We start from the raw sequence: 25,358 nt of genomic DNA, 5'->3' as shown, positions 1-25,358 counted from the left end.
ATGATGAACCTTTGACTTAGCCACCTGAGCAAGACATTAAAACTCCCCAGATGTACTGGGCTTTCCAAATCGATGAATTGATTGTTGCTGTGCTACAGGCACATGCCAAAAATGTCTTCACCGGTTTGTTTTGATTCTTGCACTTCCATGGTGCTGTACTGGCATCACATGAAAATATAGAGTTGTAAACTCATCAACCCTTCAATACAAAGCTTTTTTTGTAATGGGATTTCCATAAATATGTTGACAAAATTAAAAGTTGAGAAGGGTGGTAGCTAATGTTGTCTCTTCTTAAATCTGTCTCAAACTTCTGTAATTGTTTTTTTAATTGAGCATTAGAAAGACTGATGCAAAACCTCAGATTTCTTTCCCATACAGTAATATTACTTCCAGTGACCTTAAAAATGTTTCCTTACTCTTTCTTATTCTTGCCATGAGTAAATGATGAGAAACATACTTCGCAAAAGAAGTATGCGGATCCTAATGGTGCTGTTTTCTGAGCTCAGATAAAAATATTGTGAGCTGTTGGAATTAGATGAACAGCAATAATAGTCATCATCAAGTAAACTTTCATATAGAATATCTGATTAATATACATCATTGAGTAGTGTTTAGTTAAGATCTTATTTCTGTGCATATTGTAATATGTTACACATTCTCATCAATAGTAGAATAGCATGCACATCTGTCTGCATGCATCTGTGACCTTTCTAATACCATCTGGTACTGAAAGTTAATAAAATGCTATATTAAATATGATTAAAAATTTTAAACATCATTCAATGCTGTTTCTCTTTAACTGCAGACCCTGCTACATGGAAAAATCCAAGACACCTTTCTAAAGGTTGCCTTTATCCACTTGCTTTTTCTCCCTACGCATAAAATGCATGCTTGTATACACTAAACCACATACATTTCATGCCACTTTATTGTTGATTACACCTTTACACTTTGGCTACTGTGTTGATTGATTATTTTGCTGAGTCTCGTGATCTGGTTGCTTTTAGTTTTTTGGGGTTTTGGGGTTTTGTTTTGGTTTTTTTTTAGTTTTTTTGAACTTGTTGCCTTAGAATGAGATTTTTGCTTTTCTTCTGTGCTGTTACTGCTTCATAGAATTTTCTGCACTTTTAATTCCCAAATCCTTTGGAAAAAAAATTCTGTTGATCAGTATCTTGAAATTCAACTTGAGTGAAGAAAATGTTTTGAAAGATGACTTGATTGTAGGTAAGCAGCATGTTTGCCAAATGGCCAGATTTCTTGTAGATTTCTTCTAGAGCAGATTGCTGTATTGGGGAGCAGACCCCAAACTACAAATTTGAAATGGAACTTATCACTAATACTTGGAAACCTTGTTGTGGAAGTGTGAGTATCTCAATAGTGTAACTCAAACTGCTGCCTGTGCTATGAAGCAGGAATTCACAAAACCTCCTTTGCTGTTTTCTGGGACTGCTCTTGAATAGTGCCCAAGTAATTCCAGACATCAGTGGTGACTGACAAGATGTTTGGTCCTTGACAGATTTCGGAAGAGACATGTTCTCCTAAGACTTCATTGTTATGCAGAATACTTAGTGTTTTCTGTTTGCTTGGTTTTGGTTCTACAGGTTTTTCTAACTTTTTCTTTCAGCTGTAATTTGATCTCACTTGCATGGTAAAAGAAAAGATGCTAAAAGCTGGTATTTTTTTCAGGTTTTTTAAAGCTATTGCTAACATTTCTTTTGTTTTCTGTTGCAAGCTGATATTTAATGGACTAGACCATTTCTGAAAAATGGCAGGATAGCCGATTGGCTCAGTCACAGTTAGGAAAGTGGACCTTATGTAAGAGAGACAAGTTAAAAAGAGTAATGAAATGCAATGTTTCAATAAGCAGAATCATAAATGTATTTGTACTGAGCTATGTAACATCTAACTGTAGAAAGCAGACTAGTTTTTCTCTTGCTGCTTGAAAAAAGACATACTGCATTGTAGTTTTCAACAAACAGGCTCTTGGGGAAAATGTTACTGAAACATCTGCTTCTTCTTCCTCATGTATCAATTCTTTGTTTTCAGAGATAGATGCTGAAGAATGGGGTAAATTTCTTCACACCAAAAATAAGGTATGTTTATTCTGATGATGGAGTAGCACTGTCATAAATATGCCTTCACATATATATACTTAATTCTTATCTCTTCCCTTGACTCCTCCAGGAAGTATTCTGCTTGGTATACTATATGCCAGAGTATTGAGGATTTTGTTTTGCTTTTTATGAGTAGAAAACTGAAAACATTCTTTTAAACTCAAGACGGAAGGTTTATCAATAGTTGTCTGTTGTGTGGAACATTGATTCTGACGAGTTATTTATCTTAATCCTTTTTTGTGTTATTTGGTTGATTTTTCTTTTTTGTGCATTGGTAAAATTAGAATGGACATTGCAAAGACAAGGAAGTATATAAGCACAAGTCATTTCAGACCACTGAAGAACTGGCTACTTCAGAGATGTGTTAGAAAGCTATGAAAAGGAAGGAAGAGCCTAACGCACATCAAGGGGGAGAAGCAGAAACTGAGATGACATAGGACTTCAATAAGAGAGTCAAAGCTTAATTTTTTGCTTGAAGAAAGTAATCTTTTTGTTGGCAGATGAATTATTTAAGTGTTTTATTACTTTAAACTGATTTCCTCACCTTCTAGGCAGTGCTAGAAATTAAAGGAAAACTAGAGAGGAATGCAGAAGGAACCTGTGCAAGGGTAGCTCTGTGCTAAGTTATTTTCGATTGGTGAAAGGAGAATAGTTTTGACAAGAGTGGAAAAATTTTAAAATGAAATGCTGTCCTTGTTCTTTGTCGCCTGTGAGATGAAAAGGGGTTCAGGCTACCTGTTGTTTATTAACTTCACAGGATTGCAACTAGATTAGAAATGGAATTAAGTTTGAAATTCTCTTTAGGTGAACGCTGTTTTATACCTTGTCTGACATTGATGGGGTAATTAACTGCTAATAACTGCCATCTCACAGTATTAATCAACAGATTAAATACCAAGATTCAATTTCTGTAAATTTTAGCACAGATGATTGCTGTTAGCAATACCTTAAGAGCTAATAGTCATTCTTACTTTTTTCCTCACCTTTCATGTACTTAGTTACAGAGGTTTTCACTGTCTCTGGGAGCATTATTTTGCAGTTAGGTAAGTGGATGCTGTCTTTGATTTTTAAACAATTTTTTTCTTCCATACTTTAGATCTATACAGATTTTGATGAAATTCGTCAGGAAATAGAAAATGAAACGGAGAGGATTTCAGGAAATAATAAGGTAAATGTTGCACTGTCCATCTTTGTCTTGCTATAGATTCTCTTGCTGCTTAAACAGTTTTGGCAGCTAGAACTGAAAAGCATTGAACTGTTCTAATGAAGAACACAGTAATCCTGCTTGCTATCTTGAGGTTTTTTCACTGTGTGTTTGAGATAAATGACTCCAGCTAAAAGAAAATGCAGAGAATTGCTGTTGCTTTACTTCAAAATTTCTGTAATAATAGTGCAAAAAATAAACTTTGAGTTAAGCTTGCTTCCATTTTTCTACATACCTGGCATTATGTGTATTTATAAAATCCAATATTCTATTCTTGCATATGTATATAATCATTGAAATATACAAGTTTTATGCGTTAAATTGAGGGGGGGAAAGCAGGGCTGCTTCCAGAGACAAAGGAATTGTTTGACAGATGTGGCTGGGTTGGTTTTTTTTTTTTCCTCACCATGTAGTTGTAAGGCATATGATGGAAGGAAGTTTTTCTAATATGAACTTACAGCTTTTCGCTTTCTAAAGGGTGCATTTAAATAATCCAGTACAGTGATTAATTGTTATTATTAATATATTTCTAGGGGATCAGTCCCGAACCTATTCATCTTAAGATTTTTTCTTCTAATGTTGTAAATCTGACTCTTGTGGATTTACCTGGAATGACAAAGGTAAGATGCAGAATCATAGAATCATATAACGGTTTGGGTTGGAAGGGACCTTTAAAGGTCACCTAGACCAACCCCCCTGCCATGAGCAGGGACATCTTCTTCAACTCTATCACGTTGCTCAGAACCCCATCCAACTTGACCTTGAACGTTTCCAGGGATGGGGCATCTACCACCTCTCTGGGCAACCTGTTCCAGTGCTCTAGCACCTTCATTCTAAGAAATATCTTCGTTATTTCTAGTCAAAATCTACCCTCTTATAGTTTAAAACCATTACCCCTTGTCCTGCTGCAACAGGCCCTGCTAAAAAGTTTGTCCCCATTTTTCTTGTAAGAAAATTAATACTCCTCTTCTGGCTGACTGTGAACAGTGTATTTTGAAACAAGAAGTGTGTGTTCACTCTTTGGCATTATTCTGTATTATTAGATAAATAGCTTTCCTCAGGTTAAGTAGTTGGTTATATAAATTTGAGATGTCACCATCTTCTGGTGTAAGATTGGAGTTTCTGGTGCTCTTTGCTGTTGTAAGAGGTAGATTTGCTTACGTTCTTCCTCTTTCTATATACAACTGAGGGATTGGAAGCATTGTGCGGGCTGCATGTTCTTTTTAAGTGAAGAGGTAGCACTCAGAAGTTTCGAACTTGTACCTGCAGATAGATGGGTAGTTGACAAGCCTGAAAATGTGTTCCCCGTTGCTTCTCCAGAAGTTGCTATGCGTATTTTGCATAAGAAGTTGTATAAAGTGAGGATACACTAGAAGAAATGTTTACATCCTGTTTGTTCAAGTTTTATACTGAATTATTTTCTGTGGCACAAAGATGAAAAGATGACTTCTTTCCCTGCCAGTGCACACATACACACACCACTCTGCCAGGTGTGCAGGTGGTTCTTGGATACCAAGTGTTCTTGACAACAATATCAAGTAATGTGAATTGATTCTTATTTCTGTAGGAGCGTTTTTTATTTTGATACCTTTCAAGGTCTTCGTTTTCTTTCCTGTTTGTGAAGGGGGAAGGAAAGGGCTGGAAAACATGGTATAGGGTATGAACTTTTCAATGAGTGGTCTCACACAGGTATAAATATGATTTTGAACAGTTCTGTGTTGGTTTTTTTTTCTCTAGGTGCCTGTTGGTGATCAGCCTAAGGACATTGAACTTCAAATAAGAGAGCTAATCCTTCAGTTCATCAGCAACCCAAATTCAATTATTCTAGCAGTCACAGCTGCTAACACAGACATGGCCACTTCAGAAGCACTTAAAATTGCACGGGAGGTGGATCCAGATGGTAAGCAGCAAGAAAAACTGCATCCTGCAATTCAACTTTTTAGAAATGAATTCCTAAAATGAAACTGAAGTTGTTTGGGCAAAAAGTAGTAGGAGAAACAAATATCAATGCGTTTCCTAGAAAATACAATTGTTACATTTGTTACAAGTTGCAGAGACTTCCTGCTGTAGTCTCTGCAACTCGGAGAATTCTGTGATGAATTAATACCTTGTAGATTTCTGGCTTATGAACAGGCTAAATAACTATTTCAGTAGTCATAGGAGCCACTTCTGTTTCCAGAGCAGCAAAACGGCATTACAGAATGTTGGGGGTTTTGAGACTTTTAGTAGTTTACAGTGGTCTGTTAGGATGACTTCATGCTTTATGGTCCACTGTTGTTTCTTTTAGTAGAGAGAATATGCTATCCTGCTGCTAGTAATTGACTGTCTAGCTGTTAGTTTAGTGGATAAGTATAAAATTAATGTATACTGTCAGTATACATTTTGGTGCCCTGCCTTTATCACAGAATCATTAAGGTTAGAAAAGACCTTTAAGATCATCAAGTCCAACCATCAACCCACCACCACCATGCCCGCTAAACCATGTCCTGAAGTGCCACGTCCACATGTTTTTTTAACACTTCTAGTGATGGTGACTCCACCACCGGCCTTGGCAGCCTGTTCCAATGCTTGACCACTCCCTCAGGAAAGAATTTTTTCCTAATACCTAATCTAAGCCTCCCCTGGCGCAACTTGAGGCCATTTCCTCTCATCCTATCCCTAGTTACTTGGGAGGAGAGACCAACACCCACCTTGCCACAATCCCCTTTCAAGGTAATTCTAGAGAGCGATAAGGTCTCCTCTCAGCTTCCTCTTCTCCAGACTGAACAACCCCAGTTCCCTCAGCTGCTCCTCATAAGACTTGTTCTCCAGCCCCCTCACCAGCTTCGTTGCCCTTCTTTGGACACGCTCCAGCACCTCAATGACATTCTTGTAGTGAGGGTCCAAAACTGAACACAGGTTTCGAAGTGTGGCCTCACTAGTGCCGAGTACAGGGGCACGATCACTTCCCTCCTCCTGCTGGCCACACTATTCCTGATACAGGCCAGGACGCTGTTTGCCGCCTTGGCCACCTGGGCTGCTGGCTTATGTTCAGCTGGCTGTCAACCAGCACCCCCAGTTCCTTTTCCACCAGGCAGCTCTCCAGCCACTCCTTCCCAAGCCTGTAGCCTTGCATGGGGTTGTTGTGACTGAAGTGCAGGTCCTGGCACTTGGCCTTATTAAACCTCATACAGCTGACCTCTGCCCATCGATCCAGCCTGTCCAGATCCCTCTGCAGAGCCCTCCTACCCTCCAGCAGATGAACACTCCCACCCAACTTGGTGTCATCTGCAAACTTATTGAGGGAGCACTCACTCCCCTCATCGAGATCATCAATAAAGATACTGAACAAGACCGGTCCCAAAACTAAGCCCTGGGGAACACCGCTTGAGACCGGCTGCCAGCCGGATTTAACGCCATTCACCATGACTCTGGGCTCGGCCATCTAGCCAGTTCTTTACCCAGTGAAGAGTGCACCTGTCTAAGCCACGAGACACCAGTTTCTCCAGGAGAACGCTGTGGGAGATGGTGTCAAAGGCTTTACTAAAGTGCAGCTTGACAACATCCACAGCCTTTCCCTCATCCACTAGGCAGGTCACCTGGTCATAGGAGGAGATCAGGTTGGTCAAGCAGGACCTGTCTGTCATGAACCAGTGCTGGCTGGGCCTGGTCCCTTGGTTGTCCTGCAGATGCCCTGTGAGCGCCCTCAAGATGAACCGCTCCATAATCTTCCCTGATACTGAGGTCAGGCTGACAGGCCTGTATTTCCCAGGATCCTCCTTCCGGCCCTTCTTGCAGACGGGTGTCACATTGGCAAGCCTCCAGTCTTCTGGGACCTCCCCTGTTAACCAGGACTGCTGATAAATGATGGAGAGTGGCTTGGCAAGCTCCTCCGCCAGCTCTCTTAGTACTCTTGGGTGGATCCCATCAGGCCCCATAGACTTGTGTGTATCCAGGTGGCTTAGCAGGTCGTTAACTGCTTCCTTCCTCCTGGATTATGAGGAGTTTATTGTGCTCTCCATCCCCATCTTCCAGCTCAGGGAGCTGAATACCCTGTGGATATCTGGACTGGCTATTAAAGACCGAGGCAAAGGAGGCATTAAGTACCTCAGCCTTGTCCTCGTCCTTGGAGACAATGCTCCTTGCCATATCCTTGCCAGTAAGGGATGGAGATTCTCCTTGCCTCTCTTTTTGTTGTTAATATATTTGTAAAAACATTTTTTATTATCCTTTACAACTGTGGCCAGACTGAGCTCTAGCTGGGCTTTTGCCTTTCTAATTTTGTCCCTGCTTGACCTAACGAGATCCTTGTACTCTTCCTGAGTTGCCTGCCCCTTCTTCCAGAGGTGATAAACTCTCCTCTTTTCCCTGAGTCCCAGCAAAATCTCCCTGTTCAGCCAGGCTGATCACCTTCCCCGCCAGCTCTTCTTAAGGCACATGGGGACCGTTTGCTCCTGCGCCTTTAAGATTTCCTTCTTGAAGACTGTCCAGCCTTCCTGGACCCCTTTGTCCTTCAGGACTGTCTCCCAAGGGACTCTCTCAACCAGTGACCTGAACAGGCCAAAGTCTGCCCTCCGGAAGTCCATGGTAGCAGTTTTGCTGACCCCTCTCCTTACTTCACTCACAATTGAGAATTCTATCATGTCGTGATCGCTAAGCCCAAGACGGCCTCTGACCACCACATCTCTCACCAGTCCTTCTCTGTTTGTAAACAACAGGTCCAGCAAGGCAACTCCCCTGGTGGGCTCACTCACCAGCTGTGTCAGGAAGTTATCCTCCACACACTCCAGGAACCTCCTAGACTGTTTCCTCTCTGCCGTGTTATACTTCCAGCAGATGTCCGGTAGATTGAAGTCTCCCACAAGAACAAGGGCCAGCGAATGTGAGACTCCTGCCAGTTGCTTATAGAATGTTTCATCTGCCTCTTCATCCTAGTTGGGTGGTCTATAACAGACCCCCAGCAGGATATCTGCCTCGTTGGCCTTCCCCCTCATTCTTACCCATAAGCACTCAACTTGGTCTTCACAATCATTGATTTCTATACAGTCAAAACACTCCCTAATATACGGAGCCACACCACCACCTCTCCTTCCTTGCCTATCCCTTCTGAAGAGCTGATAGCCGTCCATTGCAGCACTCCAGTCATGAGAGTCATCCCACCATGTTTCTGTGATGGCGGCTAAGTCATGGCTGTCCTGCTGCACAATGGCTTCCAGCTCCTCCTGTTTGGTGCCCATGCTGAATGCACTGGTGTAGATGCACTTGAGCTGGGCTATTGATTTCACCCCCAACTCCAGCATGCCACCCCTAGGCTCATCTCTAGTGAGCCTGGTTTTATCCCCTTCCCCCTTCAAATCTAGTTTAAAGTGACTATGGCCCAGACTCTTTCCTTTTAATTGACCCCTGTAAAAATGATGAGCTGTGACTTTTGGATAACTTCCCGAAATTCTAAACCTTAAAGGCCTGGAGTGGCGGCTCCTGTTGCAGGTTCTGTAGGAATAATGATATGTAATGAGAACTTGAAGTACCAAAGTAGGCAGACACTCTGACTTGCATTCATCTGAAAGTTTCAGGACCCAAGGACCTGCTGATTTTGCTGAGGTACTAGTTTATTTTTAGACTCAAAAAGTGTGTTATATTTTAAAGAAAAAGTTCTTGCCATGTTTTTTTCAGACCAAAGAACCCAGGAAATACTAAGGTTCCAGACAAATCCTGTGCATGTTAGCCTACCTGTTTAGATGTGCAATATTTACCTATTTAATGAATTTAGGTCACTTTATCCTCCACAGTGTCCAATGTGAAGCTTAGTTTTAATTTGGAAAACATTGTCACATATTCAATAAAAATATGTTTATTCTAAAAATAGCAAAATTAAATCCCCTAAAGCTTCTTCAGTGGATGGATTTCAAGCTATTCAGTCTCTTGGGGCTTTCCACTATACTGGAAGTGGGGCTGTTGCCTCCTTTAGCAGCTTCTCCAGTGGGTAGGTGTATTTCAAATATAGTTCCAAACAGATTGCCATCACATCTGGTCCTGTATATGTGCTAGGAATATGTTCAGTCCACTCACACTTGCAAGTCCCTTGTTTGCCTTACTTAGTCTTCTCCACAAGTGCTTAGAAATGCCTCTAACCTCATGTAATATGCAGAAATATTTGCTGTAATCAGTAATGACTATAATTTCAAAGTGCATGGTGCTTAAACCTTTTCTTTAACCAGATCTGTGTGGGGAGCAGTATATTTAGAAACCAAATACTTTCTTATACTCCTGTTGATAAGGGGCTCCAGATAGACCAACACCACATATTCTTGGTGTTAGTCTGTGCTGGTTTGCAGTATTAGACTTCATGCAGCTGTCTGAGGAACTTTTTGAATGATGAATTTTAGCTACCCTGATCGAGACAAAACATCCCCATGAGTGAGTTTTCCTTTTGGTAGGTCGAAGAACCCTTGCTGTAATCACAAAGCTGGATCTCATGGATGCTGGCACTGATGCTATGGATGTGCTTATGGGAAGAGTGATTCCAGTCAAACTCGGCATCATTGGAGTAGTAAACAGGTCTGTCTGGGCACATTCATGCTATTTTTAAAACTGTTAATATGAAGTAATTCTTTAGGCTTTTTTAACCATGAATACGGTTTTAAGAATAAGGTGACTTGATATTGAAATAAACTTCTGCATAAGCGAGCAGCTTGTTGCTCACTTTTTAAAAGCCTGTCTGTTCTTCCAGTCAACCAACTGCTAATTTAGAAGGAAGTAGGGACACTTCTAAAGAACTGTAGTGTCACTTCTTCTTTCCCCTGTTGTTTCATAGCTTGAGGATGCTTCTGGCCAGCTGTTCACATTAGCACAGATCCAGTACAGATCTTCTATATATTGGTGCCAACTGCATACGGCTATAGTACTGTTCACTTTATTTTTTGCATTAGCTAGGTCAAATCTCATGTAGTTTTGATAAAAGCATTGCTTAGTCTGTGTACAGCTGCTACCCATACTGATTTGTTGACTGCTGCATGGAACAACAAATCAAACCCTTTATTGTCTAAAGAAGATGAGTTATGTGTGTAAAGCAAAAACCAGCTGTTAGATGTCCAGAAAAGCAGAAGCGTAAATTAATTTTACTTTGCATCTATTAACTAGTGTGTAACTCTGCCTTTTAACTTCAGGAGTCAGTTGGATATTAATAATAAGAAGAGTGTAGCTGACTCCATTCGTGATGAGTATGGTTTTCTTCAAAAGAAGTATCCCTCCCTAGCCAATCGAAACGGAACCAAGTATCTTGCTAGAACACTGAACAGGTATTACATATTATGTAAAATAAAATAAATGTGTGCTTCTATAAACTGGTGTATTAGAAATATGTGTAAACATTTATTTTTACCTTTTCTTTCTCATTTGGTGCTGTATAGAGATACATTAAGGAAAACTCTGTTTGGTTCCAAATTCAGTTTTGAATTTACTGTAATTTTCCTGAGTAAATGTTTTCCTTTGGTTATTATTTGCTATCTCTTCTCTGTTTTGATGGAGACGATAAAGCTGAAACTTCCTTTCTTCTCATGAGGGACTATTTTCTATTTTTAGACTACTGATGCATCATATCAGGGATTGCTTGCCAGAACTGAAAACCAGAATCAACGTTTTAGCTGCTCAGTACCAGTCTCTACTAAACAGCTACGGGGAACCTGTAGAGGACAAAAGTGCCACTTTATTGCAGCTTATTACCAAATTTGCCACAGAATATTGTAACACTATTGAAGGAACAGCAAAATACATAGAGACTTCGGAGCTGTAAGTACCAAATGGTTTTCTAGAATATTGACTGAGCAGTTAGATCAACCCAGTGGCTCCTGTTGGCTTTCATTGGCAATAGTACTACACTAGAGTGTAACACATTCAAAAGAATCCAAGTAACTGTAAAAAATCTTTGCAGTGAGAGCTTTTTTCTTGTTTGCTACTTCAGTTGTTTTTTTTATTCTTTCAGATGCGGTGGAGCCAGAATCTGTTACATTTTTCATGAGACCTTTGGAAGAACTTTAGAATCTGTTGACCCGCTAGGTGGCCTTAACACAATTGATATTCTGACTGCCATTAGAAATGCTACTGTGAGTGCTCTATTTCTAAGTGTTGTTGCTATATACTGAATTTCAAGATAAGGTTTCAATAAATTTGTGCTCCTTCAGTCCTGTGAATTAATGATCTCAGCTGAAAGAGTTAATATGAACAGGCTGAATCATGCTTTTTAGTATTTTAAGTAGAAAAATTACAATATCCAAATTTGCAGCCATTTTCCTATATGGAACAAGTTTAAGGTGAATGCGTACATCTCATTGCTGTTATTTGCAGGCTGAAATAAAGCTCAGGCCCAGTTTTGGCAACCCTTTGCTGAAGCTATTATATATTACAGAAATGGTGATGAAAGACTGCCTCTGCATTGATTTTTGCATTAAGCACTTCTGTTAGTTATGAAAACAGTCTGAGATGTATGGGCTAGGACAGATTCAGCTATTTTAATTCTGTATAAGGGCCACAACTCTTCAATGGTTCAGTGTTTACATGACAGATTTGGTGAATATGGGAATTGGTGTTGCTAAGAATTAAGAATAAGTTAACTTTTAAATTTTGCAGTATATAGAATGTTCACTCCTTAGAGCTTGACTTTGGATGTCAAACATGTAAGTCTGCCTTTGTACTGTGTTCTGTTGGGTGTGGACAGAGAGTCAAGTTTCTGCATGGTCAACAATTACTCAAACTTGGTGTGCATTAGGTACTCTGCAGCAATGATCTCTGTGCATGCTCGTATCCTTCTGTAAATATAAAGTGTAAACCAGCATTTAGTAACACGAGACATGTCTTGTTTCTATGTGATATATCACATCTTTGTGTTTCTAAAGCTCATTTAATTGGAAAAAAAGAAGGACATTTCAGGTAAAAAATGTTTTATCTATAGTTAAGCATTGGTCTGTATGGTCATAAATTAAATTGTTGCAAAGATTGTAAATCAGTGACACTGTATTATGATTATACTTAAGAGAAAACCCTTCTACCTTGCAGTAAGAATTGAATGCCCAGGACTGTCAAATAAATAATGTTAACTTTTCTCTGAAGTTAGGAAGATAATATCTTCGCCTTTATAATAAATTTCATTTAAAGTTGGATCCACAAATATGAAAAGAATTGTTCATAGTTGTAAGCCTAGAGTGACATTAGTAGGTAGAAATCCTCAAGTTTCTATAAGGATGCTAGTTAATCATGATTTAACACAGAGTTTATCTTAAAGGTAATAACTTTATATTTTACAGCTTTTATATTTAAATATTCTTATAATGTGTTTTACTCTTAAGGCCTGTTCTGAGTGTTCTTTTGAGTGGAGGCACTGTGACCTGATTTATTCTGGGCTTCATCAAATACTACTAATTAGAAATGCATATTGTTTTAATACACAATTTAACGGCTTTTTCCCTCTTTTTGAACTAGGGTCCTCGTCCTGCCTTGTTTGTTCCTGAAGTTTCATTTGAATTGCTGGTAAAAAGGCAAATTAAACGTTTAGAAGAACCTAGCTTGCGCTGTGTGGAGCTGGTTCATGAAGAAATGCAGAGGATTATCCAACATTGTAGTAATTACAGTACACAGGTAAAAATGCATGTTTTAGAATTATGTTTGTAGTTATTTGGCTTCCCCTACCTTCCCTACAAAATTCTGGAAGTCTCATCAGTAAATTCTTGTTTTATTTTTAGGAATTATTGAGGTTTCCTAAATTGCATGATGCCATAGTTGAAGTAGTAACCTGTCTTCTGCGTAGAAGACTTCCTGTCACAAATGAAATGGTAATTTTCTGTCTACTACAATTCTGTTGGAAAAGTGTGTGTTTTCTGGAGTCTTTCTTGATGCTTCTGTTTGCTCTCTAATGTCAGGAACCCAAATTATTAGAGGAATCTTAACTTATATCTGTTAAATAGCTAAGTATTTAATATCTACACAGTTTGAAACTTCTTCTATATTAGAAGATAGATACATAAAAAACAAAGGGATGGGGGAACTCTCTTCAGCTTAGGGTCCCTTATGTTTCAGTTTTACAAGAAGAATTTTACTAAAACTTGGATTTAACGTCTCCTAGTCTTTCTGGTATAGGTGTATTTCACTCCCTTGTAACAGAAGCTGTTCAATTATTCTGTGTGTTTCGGAGAGAAAATCAACATGAAATGTTGATTTTGCTTGTAATGCCTTTAGCTACCGAGGACTAAAAATTCAACTTCCAGCTTTGAGTAAATATGTTTTAACAGAAAAGTCTGCTTTGGGCTGCTTATTCGTGAGGAAACAAAGTGTTTCAGTTATTGACTCTGTGTATGTTTGATGTGAAAAGCAAAAATTGTTCTGTACGCTAACTATTCTCCATAGTGAGCCAACTCTCACTGGTTCAGATGATGTATGTAGCTTGTGGCTGGAGATGACTATATAGCTCACTTCATTACTCATAGCTTACACTCATTAAATTGCTGAGTTTTGCTTTTTTGTTGCTGGAGAGGTGTTAGCTTGATGAAGCTACCAGTTAAACTGATGTAACATCCAAAACGGCTGAAGGTCTGAATGTATTGCAATGAATGAATGAATTCCCTTCTTGCCTTCCGGATCAGAACTTTTATGTCTTTGGGGCAGTAAGAATGGTCTTTTGCTATGGACAGTTAGACTATACTTTAGTATTCTAGGTCATTGCTCTTCACTAGCATTAGATTTACGCACTGCATTTCTGAACTGTGAATGACATTGCATTGCAGGTTCATAATCTAGTGGCCATTGAGTTGGCTTATATCAATACCAAACACCCAGACTTTGCTGATGCCTGTGGTTTAATGAATAACAACATAGAGGTAAGAAAATCCATTCTCTTAAAAGGTCTTTTGGCTCCTTTAAGTGAGAGCCTAAATAATTGGTAAAAGAACAAATGCTTCAATTTCTTTCATTGAAGCATGGTGCTACATATTGAAGTATAAAAATGTGATATATTACAAATATGGTGTATACTCTTTATCTTGTGATTTGTTGAAATGTGATATATATTAAAATGTGATATATTACAAATATAAAAATGGAGTATAAAAATGTGATATATATGACAAATATGGTGTATACTCTTTATCTTGTGATTTGTTGATTTGTTAGATTTAAATTGCATATTAACATTCAGGAACAGTGGTTGGTATTTCACTAAAAACAATTCTGCCTGTATTTCTATCTGGAAAATGAGATGGGCACCTGATTGAGTATTGGTTGTTAAATGAAATTTTTGGAAGAGAAACTTTAAATAGGTAGTTGTAAAATGCTCTTTAACGTCAAAGTAACTGCATTTTGTATCAATATCTATAATGTTACTCTCATTCATGAAAGGGTAATACAAGGTTTGTTTCCTCTATTCAGGTTCTAATTCCTGCTTCCTTTTGGCATTGTTCTTGAATCTCTGTGTTACCATGCTTCAGTCTCTCTAAGACAATTTTCTCCGTCGATCTCCCATAAGCTGCTTACAATTTCAGTAGTCTTTCTGTTTTTCAAGCCCAGCTTTGATAATATTTGTTGCTGTCATCGTCCTATAGAAGCAGTTGTTCTACAAATGATCTGCTCAGTTCTTTTTTGCCATGTGATTTTTTTGCAGCACTTCATCCACCTGGCTAAGAGTGCGCTAATATTCTTGTGTTCCCCTGTTTATCCAACACATTCTTTCATAGTAGTGTTCTTTTTTTAAATGCTTATGTTATCATTTCTGCTCCTTAGTTATAACCTTTTACGTTCTTCTATACATAAATTCTATGTTGAACGGGTATGCAGTTGAATTTGCCTTAGTACACTGCTCTTGAATCTAGTTCAGAAACAATGTGTATGCAAACTGCCGTGAGTACAAAAATTAGGACTTTGTGACGTTGAACATACGAGATTATTGTATTATTGTGTATTACTTAAACTAGTTCTTTCCCAACATGTTTCTGAACAGGACATTGAGATTTTTGAAGAAACAAAGCACATAAAACATCTTATTCTTATTCAGTGGACAATCAATTCTGAATTTCAAGAAAAATCAGATCTTTGTTCGTCCTGATTGCTTCAAGTACTGTTTTTCTATAAAGTGAATTCTGCTGCCTCTTTCTTCCTTTTAGGCTAATCATAGCTAACCCTGCTGGCCACAGAATCAAATCCTTTCAGATTACTTTGAAGATTTAAAGCTTAATGAGGGCTGTAGGGTATCTATGGTGAGCCAAACTGTGTAGCTTTGATCTTGTTTTTTAAAGGCTCTAGTTTTGATTATGGAGTGTGTTGCAAAAAGTTTTTATATTGAGAATTTACTTTTGACCAGGTAATCAGAGTAGTTTTACTCAAATAATTGAGGTTTTCATAGGATCATAGTATGACTACATGACAGTGGATGAGATGAAATTTACTAGTGTTTGTCTCTAAAATGTAAATCATCTGTAAAATATGAATCTCACATACATGTTGATACAGAGTAATACATAATTGAGGTCTTGCTGGATTGTTTTTAAAGGAACAAAGGCGTAACAGGTTAGCCCGGGAATTGCCTTCTGCTGTGCCACGAGACAAGGTAAGTAAATGTTGATTTTTATTTCTTTATCCATTTAAAGTTTAATGCATTCTCCTTTGATCCAATCTAAGTATTGGAAGCTTTGATATGCTGCCCTAGTAACAGTCTTGGGAGCTTCCAGGTATTGACTTTTTTTCTTTCAATTTCATAAGATAGAAGTGGAATGTTATTTTCTTCTTCCAAAGATGCAATTTTTGGCAGGTTTTAAATCTGGCATTTCTGAAGACTTGCCTTTAAATTTACATTAATATTAAAACTTACTACTTGCATGTCATCTGAGGTAAGGCTTAAAATGTCTGCAGATGTTAAAGATGGAGTCAGAACTTGCATGCTTAAATTTAGGGATGACACACACTGATTTCAAAAGATAAACAAGTGATTTGAAATATTCAGTGTGCCAACATAGTGACTTGGTGGGTGGTTGTTTTTTTTTTAAAAGTTACTCTTAAAACTGCAATTTATTGCAGTCTTGCTTTCTTTGGGACGAGGTGGTGGAGGTTATGTTTTCAGTTGATCATCATAATCCAGTCATGTATTCTGTCTCTGGAGCCTGCTTAGTTTTACCAGGTTTTGGGATTAGTTCAGTGACAAATAAGTAGATGGGTGGAAAAACCACGTGTCATGGAGAACATCGACTGTCGGTAGAAATGAATGCTCTGACAATCAGCTGGAATTTTAGGCAGTTAGGTATTTAATATTATGTAAAGTATTTAGAATTTAAATATACAGACTATAGTTTAAGCTTCTTACAAGTTGTAACAGGAGTTACTACAGCTGATAGAAATCAGTTCATTAAGTTTGTTAGCTTAAAAAGTGAGACAGAGTCCCAGAATAGATCTAATATTACTGCCTTTAATCAGTAGAAGCCAGCTGATGGATGAACTGGGAATTTAAGGTTCACTAGGGATTGCTTTCAGTGGTCTTTGATCCTTCTTTTTATTGACTTCATATTTTTATCATCAGTGTAGGAGCTGAAATGAAATTGATGGCCAGTAAAACCAAAAAGATTCTTAATGGTCTTGGAGATGCTTTTTCTTTCAGCTTATATTACTGTTTTGCTTGCAAATTCAAAATATTTTCTTTTCTGGATTTTTTTAAAGGTGCTGGTAGGTAAAAGTGTATGAAATTTGCTAGGTAGATTTGGTGGTCTTCAGTTGAATTTTCTTCCCCCCCTCCCTGCATTTTTACCTTCCTTAGTCTACTAAAGCTCCAGGTGTATTGACACCTGCTTCCCAGGAGACTGTTACTGCTGCTTCTGCTGAGGCTGATGGCAAGGTCTGTCTTGATTTTTCCTATAAGCACTGCATGCACATTTCTGTTGTGGTGCACCGCAGATAATACGGAAAGCAGTTTGTATTTAGTGCTCTGTCACTGACACAGTATGCCTTACAGAGTATAGACGACTTGGCATTAATGATTTTAGTATGTGCAGTGCCAAGCAAAGATGTGCCATTAGGTGGCAAAGTCACTGCTTTCTGATTGAACTCTTGGTTGCTATATATTGTGGTGCAAGTATGCAGCATAATTTGCCTCAAACTGTAGTCAGTAGATTGTTTGGTGCAACAGTATTGTAATCAAAAGTGTTGAGCATGGTTGTTAAACTGCATGTTTTTAATGTGTTGACAGTTAAAGAAGGAGGACAGAAGATAAGCTAAAAATGTGAGTTTCCTGCTTCCTGCAGGGAATCTTTATAGGCTTTGTTCAAACTGAACCTCCTTTTTGTTGTGTCACATAATCGTTCAATCCCTGGTTTACTTATATTCGTGAAATGTGTTCTGCAGTGGTTTTTTACACTTTAGGTGTGCTTTCTCTCGTGTTAAAATAACAGCTCATTACTGTAAAGACATTTTTGCTAATAGCTTTTACTTGGAGTCAGAAAAGATGGGTAGTCACAAGTTTGTGTATTAAGAGTACTAAGATGACTCGGGCTTTCTGCTTCATTGCATATGCACATTCAGCTTCCAGTGCAAAACTGCCATTTCTGTCCTGAACAAAGTAGTTAAAGTCAAAATCTAGTCAGTAGAAGAATTTTAACTATTATTTTCATTAGACTTTTAGAGGTTCTGATAGGCTGCAAACATAAAAAGAAATCAAGAGCTGCTGAAGATACTGTTGTGACTTAAGAAGTTGCAGGAAGCTACCAAACTTGGTTTGTGTTTCCCACAAAACCTGTCCTTTATTAGGTGAAAGATACTCAAGACTTTTTCTTGTGAAAGGATGTAGCTTTGTTGCCGAAAAAACTTCGGAGATAGAACAGGCTCCACAGTAATACTGAATGAGAGTGGCATAGGGATTTTTGCCATTTTGAATGGCTGTCTTGTAGTCAGAAATAGCGTAAGGGAGCTTTCCTCATCAGTGTCTCTCTCTTAGTAACAGAGATTGATTTGAATTCTTATAGTGTATTTTTTACAGCAGCTCTGAAGTATTGTGAATTTTAATATTTCTGATGTGCACAGTTTAGCTGGGTTTAGCTGGGTTTCCTCCTAGTATGAAGCTGTTGGTATTCTAGTTGCCATGCTTTGTTCCTCATGCTTTTTTTTAGACTGAAGATCAGCCTGTGGTGTTTTAATTGTAAACACAATAGATAAATTTGGCTTACTTCTTATATCTGAAAGAAGACACCTGTAGTAGTAGTTCAGAACCTTGAATGACCTTGAATGTTTTTCAAACAGCAGTAGATTTTTAAAGCACAGTAGTAAATAGAACAGATACTAGGCTTATGGAAAGGTACAAAATAAAAATTACCACTGTTCCACATCAAAATAGACTGTTTTGGGGGTTTTTTTCTGAATACTAATTTAACATGTGGTGCATACCATCTACTGATATTTCTTTTGTCCAGTGATTCCTAATGTTTAAGAGTTGGGTGTTATGTCCTTTTCTCAGGGGATCAGGGAGTCATTCTTTGTCTGGAACTTCCCAAAAACTCTGATCTTCACTTCCAGAGGATGGAGATTTTTTCTTTGTTTTGATTTGGTACCAAAAAAAGCCTTCTGTAAATTGAGGTCTGGCAGCACAAATTACATTCGTAGTTATGGTACCCGGAAACATAAATGTGCATATTTTTTAAGTGTTATTGTAAGCACCTTCAGTTTATATTTACATTAAATACCAAAGAATTTAAATTCAAGTCTTCCAAGAGCTGCGATGATCTTCAAAACATACTTTCAGAATGATGTGATAGCATAGGTTGTATTGCTCCAAGGATGTGTGGTAAAAGCCAAATGGTTTAGGAAGACCATTCCATATTTCAGGAACGGTCTTCCATTCAGGACCCTAAAAATGCTGCGGAGCTTCTCTATGCGAGGCATTTTCGTACCATTATTAGTAAGAATACAATTTTAAAAGCTTTTACTTTAGTGGTACTTTGTGTCAGCTGTAAGCAGCAAGGGGAGAACAAAGGTGGGGAATATGAAGAATAGAATGAAGGGAATATACCTACAAAAATCTATTTTTTAGTGAGTCTTATTATAGCTCAGTAGTAGTAGATTTTATGAGACACTGCTTTGCGGTGCCCAAGTCCTAACTCTCCAATATTTCTTCATTGCGCTGTTTGTGCAGGCTGCTCCTGGAGCAGGAGATATGTCTCAGGAGCCGGGAACAGGCAACTGGAGAGGAATGCTGAAATCCTCAAAAGCAGAAGAGGTATCAGCAGAGGAAAAAGCCAAGCCGGCTGCAGCCCTACCTGCTAGTCCTCAAAAAGGACATGCTGTAAATCTTTTAGATGTGGTGAGTCAAGAAAGTCGAATACCTCCTCCTTGTAGTTCAGGCTCAGGAAAGAAAATATCTGAATTCCAGATCTTGTAACTTTGCTACTAATATATGCTATCTTTGTAAATAATTACCACTATAGGGACAGGGAGCTCTAGCCAGTCTCTTCTCCTTTCCTGCTTGCCCAATCCTTCTTTTCCTGCCCACTCCAGTTTCAGCTTATCATTTGGGATAACTGGCTTCCTTTCACAAATTCCTGTGCTAGTGAACTCCTTGTCTATGTCGCTGTCTCTGCAGAAGCAAATCTCAACTCATGTCTCAACTCAAATGCCTGCTTTTTTTTTCCTAAGTTGGCATTTTTATATTGGAGGAAAAGAATCATTAAAAACAAAAAACACTTAAGTTAAAAATAGATGGAGATCCTTTAAGTCTTTGGAGAGCTTAATTCCTTTAGTGAGCTTTTAAAAATAAATTTAGTAGTGGTGCTCTCTGACCTTTGTTTCACAGATCTGGATTTTGACATGTCCATGCAGGACAGGTTACATCTATCAACCAGCAGACTAAAAGAGCAATAGTTTATTTTAGACTCCACAGTTTGAGTAAACTGAGGTTTTTATTTTTCTACATAGCCTGTACCTGTTGCACGCAAACTTTCTGCCCGTGAGCAACGAGATTGTGAAGTGATTGAACGACTTATTAAATCTTACTTCCTTATTGTCAGGAAGAACATTCAGGACAGGTAAAACAAAACTTCCTAGAAATGTTTAAGGCGTACAAATGTTGTGATATCTCAAGAGTTATGCATATAATCTTGTTATTTTATCATTTATATTTGTAAGCAGAGAGAAAATATATATTTTTTTTTTTTAGAAGGGGCAGTGGCAGTAAAACTTGAACCTTCACAGAATTAAGAAACCTGAAGAAGCACTTGTTTTGTCTAATGGTTCGAGTTCTGTATTATATAAAGTAAAAGGTTTAATTGATTATTTAGGAGATGCCTGCTTTTCTGGAGGATACTGCAATTCAGATGGATGATTTGCAGCAAATAACTGGAATGCACTCTAGGTGCTGTGTAGTCCTGACAGAACTTAGCCTTGCCATCCTGTTACTTCAAATGGCAAGGACAAATAGGAACTACCACTGCTAAGTTTTCTAGTATTTAGCCATAAGGATGCAAATAGCATAAAAGTGATGTTTCTGTTGTATGCAACTATGGAAAATGCCTAAATTTAAAGTTTTGCTTAAAATTGTCATACTTTTTTTTTTTAATTAAGAAGAATGTAAAACTTTGCTTTGCTTAAGTCTTTGGAAATACCTGACTTCAAATTATTTTTTTATAGAGAGAGAGATATATATGGTAAATTGGGGGGGAAATACAGGAATCTGGAAACCAGAGTTTAGGGCAGATTAGTGAGGTCATAGAAATTTTATTATATCCAGTAAACTAATAGTCCTCAATTTTTAGTATTTCATGTCAGGGAATTACTTTGTGCACCTTACTTTTACTGAAGTGTTAGTACTAGTAGTGTTACCACCTTGGGTACTCTAAACAAACCCTTCATGTTCTTTGCAGTAAATATGCATACATAACAAAATAAAAAGCTCTCTCAAACATTATAAATTTGATGTATTAGGACATCCTCACCTATTTCAGAAATGTTTTTAGGAAATACCTCTTGAAGATGGTACTCATGTCCATCCTGTATCATACTCTAGAACTAATTCAGGCTCTTACTTGGATAATTTGGATGGTATCTGTACCCACACAGGTTTGAACCTGAGTTTTGGGTTGCTTTTACTCTTAGCAAGGTAACTTCTAAAATATTGTAGGCTTCTTTCTTAAGTTCTTCTTTTGGTAGAACTTGCAATGTATTGTCTTGAAAGGAGAATGTAAATTGAATTATTTGAGTACTGATAGATATATACAGTGTCATCATGATTTCCCAGAAGTCTTCCCACAACTGGCTAGGAAGAACTATAAAGCAGCAGAATGTAGTGGGAAAATTCCCACCTAAACTTGGGAGTATGATTTCAAGAGCTCAGGTGTGATGATGGGTCTTGGTTGATCTTGGGTCTGGCTCTTTAGACTTGCATGGTCCTTGTCAAGTTAATTCTGCAGTAACAATTGCAGCACTCTTGAGAATGAGCAAAATTCTTGATCTGCCCACGAAAATGATTTTGATTTAGATCTCTCTATGGGCACATGAGAAGAGTGATGTGGTCACTACTGAATGAGTCAGTAACAGTTTGTATGTTAACTCCCAGTGCACTTTAGTTGCAAAATACTGCTTCTAAGAATTATAGCAACAAAGCTAACATGTTTTATTTCTCAGTTGGGAACAACCGTCAGTATTTTTATGGTCAGTTAACTGTCAGTCTGATGAAATAACCTGAAGTGCATTAATTCAATTTCTGATCCTTTGTTTATATCGCCAGATTTTGGTACAGCTAGTATGATGATTTGATTTTGTCAATAATATGTAAATATTTCCCCCCACTTTTTCAAAAGAGTACTGCTACTCATATCCTAAGTCCCAGAGAAAATCAGGTACAGCTACATTCAATACTTGGAATTTTTTTCAGGAAGCTTACTGGCATGGAAATCGGAGCTAAGACAGTGGTTTCTTTCAGGTGTTTTAGCCTGACAGAGAGCTGAAAAATACTGTTCTACAGATTCTGTGATGTCTTTCTGATGGCTTGTTCTTGAATCTCATTGGTTGCTGCCTAAACCTCCATGCCAGACAAATATATTTTTCACACTTAAACTTGGTTTGCAGTTTTAAATTGCCCTCACCTTATGCTCTCTGATCTCAGAGATGATGTGGCCCAGTGTTTGAACAGTGATCCTCTTCTCAGTTTGTCTGCTAAGTAAGACTGGATGTATGAATTCTTTCTTTGCCTCTTTCCTTTCTCACTCACACATTAAGATTGGGTTGAAATACTTCACTTTTTGTCATGCCTAGCACAGTAGAGGCTCAGGTTGGTCTCCAGTGAGTAATCTTTTTTTTTTTTTACACTATGTGTATCCATGTTCTTTACAATGCAACTATCCTATTTGGAAGAAAGTCAACAGCTCTTAAATTGCACAAGATACTGCATTTACTTGAGAGAGAGGTTTTATTTATGGTAGTAGTAGATTCGTGGTAGTTTGAGCCGAGGTTGTGTGTGGCTGCTTGCTCACTCACACTGTGCATTCTTCAATCTAGAGCAGACCTGGTTTTGGATACTTCTTTCTGAAGAAACAATCTTTATGTGCTTGCAGTGTGCCAAAGGCAGTGATGCATTTTCTGGTGAACCACGTGAAAGACACTCTTCAGAGTGAACTGGTAGGCCAGCTGTATAAATCCTTGTTGTTGGATGACCTTCTGACAGAATCTGAGGACATGGCACAGCGCAGAAAAGAGGCAGCTGACATGCTAAAGGTATTAAAAGGATCAGAAGCTCATGGGAGTAGTTAATGAAATGAAAATCCAAAAAAATCTCATTGATATGAAGACTTGCCTTCCTTTTTTCTTTGCTGCTTTTAAGAGTATGCTAGTGTATTACTCCTCTCTGCTAGAGGAATTAAAAGCAGTATGTAACCAGGAAGTATTACATAGATTGAGTACTTGAGAGAGTGAAAACTGTATTTTGCACATAAAGCAGAAGCCCTAATCTGGTGTTATTTTCACTTATACATTTCGTTTTAATAATTTGCTCTTATGTAACTTTACTTTATAGTGTTCAGCGGTTCTCTTTTGGGAAATTAAGCATACAGTCTTTTAAGTGCCATTCATTTGTGTGCTTCACCTAGAGCCTACTGGCTAATGGCTGGTGTACCTAGACAGTTACCCTGATATGTGAACAGTGGGAATGTTGGCGCTCACTTACGATGACCTCTGTGTACGTCTGTATGACAGTGCGTTTGTGGCATGTACGTGTTACAGAACTCTTCACTTGTTCATTATTCAGTTATGTGGTGTATCAGTCTGCTGCACCTCCAGCAGCAATACGCTGCTTTGCATTGAACTGCATAGAAGAGAGTCCCTCTGCCAGTTCAGCTCACTGAAGAAGCAGCAAGAGGTGCTTTTCTTTCATATGCAGTGTGGTCAGACAGTGCGTGTTTGAGAGACTGGATACCCTGAAATACTGCTTGTCCAAGATCACCTGCAGCAAGTTTATTCTTTATTAAAAGATTTTATTAAATTTTATTAAAATCTTTATTAACTGGCAGTTAACGCTCTTTTAAATGGTAAACTTTTTAGGGCCAAACTCATAGCTCAAACTTCCCAAACTGGAGCAATACTTTAAATAATGTTAGGATTAGTTGGTATTCTTAGCTTTTAAATTTTCAAAGTGTAGCAGGCTAGACTACTGAATGCATCAGAATGCTGGAAGTGATACAAAATAGGTGCAGTTTTTCTCTTCTATTTTGAGGAAGCGTTAAAACTGTGTGTTGTGAAAAAGTCTGCCCTTCTTGAGAATTTATTTATAAACACAAAATGTTAAGACAAACATAGGTGTTATTTGGAACACTGGGTATGCAGAAGTTGCTCAAAACGATGACAGTGAGCTCTTTTTGCTTCTAACTGGAAGTTCAGTTTTCAACTAATTTTTAATTGTGTTCTCTCTAGAGAAATGATTTAATGACACCTATGCTAAGTTTTACCATTATCTTTTGCTTTGTAGTGTTTTCCACTTGCCTAATTTTTTCCAGAGGGAAGGCTTCAGAGTTGTTGATCAGTGTTGTTGCAGGTTGTTACCACTCATTTCCTGATGAAAATTATTAGCTTTAATTTGATTTTTGACATCACACTTCCTAGACTGCTGCTGTTCTCTCTCTGGGAAATCTCTTCAGAAAAACCAAATAACTTTGCCTTTTCTGTCTTTCTGTGTGCAGGCCCTGCAGCGTGCCAGTCAGATCATTGCAGAGATTCGCGAGACACATCTCTGGTGAAGACTGTACCAGCCGCACTATTTTTATGCATTGGAGGTTACACTGACTTGAAAATTGCTAGGCATGGTATACGGAGTAGACTTTTTATTTATGAACTCTTATCTGTGTACTGCAACTGTGTAAATCTGCTCATGTAAAGACAGTTGGTTTGATTTGCAAACAGAAAAATATGCTGTATTTTGCAAAATAAGTCATATTTAATCCACATAATAAATGGCTCTAAATGTTTCCTTACCAGCTTTCTGGTGCAAATTAAAGCAGACCAAGTCTACTGTCTCATTGACAGTCTCCTTTGAACTTGGGAAAAAACATTAAAGTTCCAGTGCCTGACTTGCTAAACAGGTTGCCTGTGGTTAAGATGGATGGTGTAGTCTTGTGGCATAGTTTTAAGCTGCTTTTACAATAGAAGTTTAAATACTGTGAAGAGAAGAGAGCACCGAGTATTTCCTTTCATGAATATATTGCATGCACTATGACAGATGGAGGTATCAATTTTATAGCACAGTAGAGATGTCTACCGCATTACTATGTATGTGTGCCCCCATTTTTTTCCTCAAATGTTAGAACTGCAGGCAAAACTTTGAACTTCATTTAATGGAGTATCATGTGGGAAGAATTAGCCTGGAGCTTGTGAACAGTAACAGCCTACTAAAAAGTGGGTACAAAGTTGTTCATGTGCACTGGAGCTTGTGTATAAATGTTTGGGATTATAAATAGGTACGCAACCACCTTCCCCTTTCTCCCCTGTGGGACCAAGCCCCTGGATCATCCGATAGTAAATTTGTTATGGCAGAATTGAAAAATAAAAATGGATTTCAAAATTGTAAT

The 25,358-nt window shown here is 38.1% G+C and overlaps 1 protein-coding gene across 4 annotated transcripts in view; it reads left to right on the top strand.

The window, feature by feature from the left end:
• Positions 1-24,530, top strand: part of DNM1L (dynamin 1 like) — a gene marked incomplete at both ends in the record, with an annotated part of 41,240 nt that extends 16,710 nt beyond the window's left edge. The window contains 18 exons of one of the 4 annotated variants that reach the window (XM_082008845.1): positions 806-844; positions 2,047-2,093; positions 3,211-3,282; positions 3,852-3,938; positions 5,056-5,218; positions 9,735-9,855; positions 10,464-10,595; positions 10,879-11,085; positions 11,279-11,399; positions 12,772-12,927; positions 13,032-13,121; positions 14,070-14,162; positions 15,827-15,883; positions 17,081-17,158; positions 19,445-19,612; positions 20,224-20,333; positions 22,857-23,016; positions 24,474-24,530. In XM_082008845.1, the coding sequence (XP_081864971.1) occupies positions 806-844; positions 2,047-2,093; positions 3,211-3,282; positions 3,852-3,938; positions 5,056-5,218; positions 9,735-9,855; positions 10,464-10,595; positions 10,879-11,085; positions 11,279-11,399; positions 12,772-12,927; positions 13,032-13,121; positions 14,070-14,162; positions 15,827-15,883; positions 17,081-17,158; positions 19,445-19,612; positions 20,224-20,333; positions 22,857-23,016; positions 24,474-24,530 (1,958 nt within the window). The remainder of the gene's footprint in view (positions 1-805; positions 845-2,046; positions 2,094-3,210; positions 3,283-3,851; positions 3,939-5,055; positions 5,219-9,734; positions 9,856-10,463; positions 10,596-10,878; positions 11,086-11,278; positions 11,400-12,771; positions 12,928-13,031; positions 13,122-14,069; positions 14,163-15,826; positions 15,884-17,080; positions 17,159-19,444; positions 19,613-20,223; positions 20,334-22,856; positions 23,017-24,473) is intronic. The other 3 variants (XM_082008846.1, XM_082008847.1, XM_082008848.1) reach the window with 3 other exon arrangements.
• Positions 24,531-25,358: the final 828 nt, after the last annotated feature.

The sequence above is a fragment of the Phaethon aethereus genome, assembly GCF_964289735.1.
Source record: "Phaethon aethereus genome assembly, chromosome: 1".
NCBI lineage: Eukaryota > Metazoa > Chordata > Aves > Phaethontiformes > Phaethontidae > Phaethon > Phaethon aethereus.
Note: the sequence above shows the minus strand (reverse complement) of the source record. Positions and strands in the feature narration are given on the sequence as shown.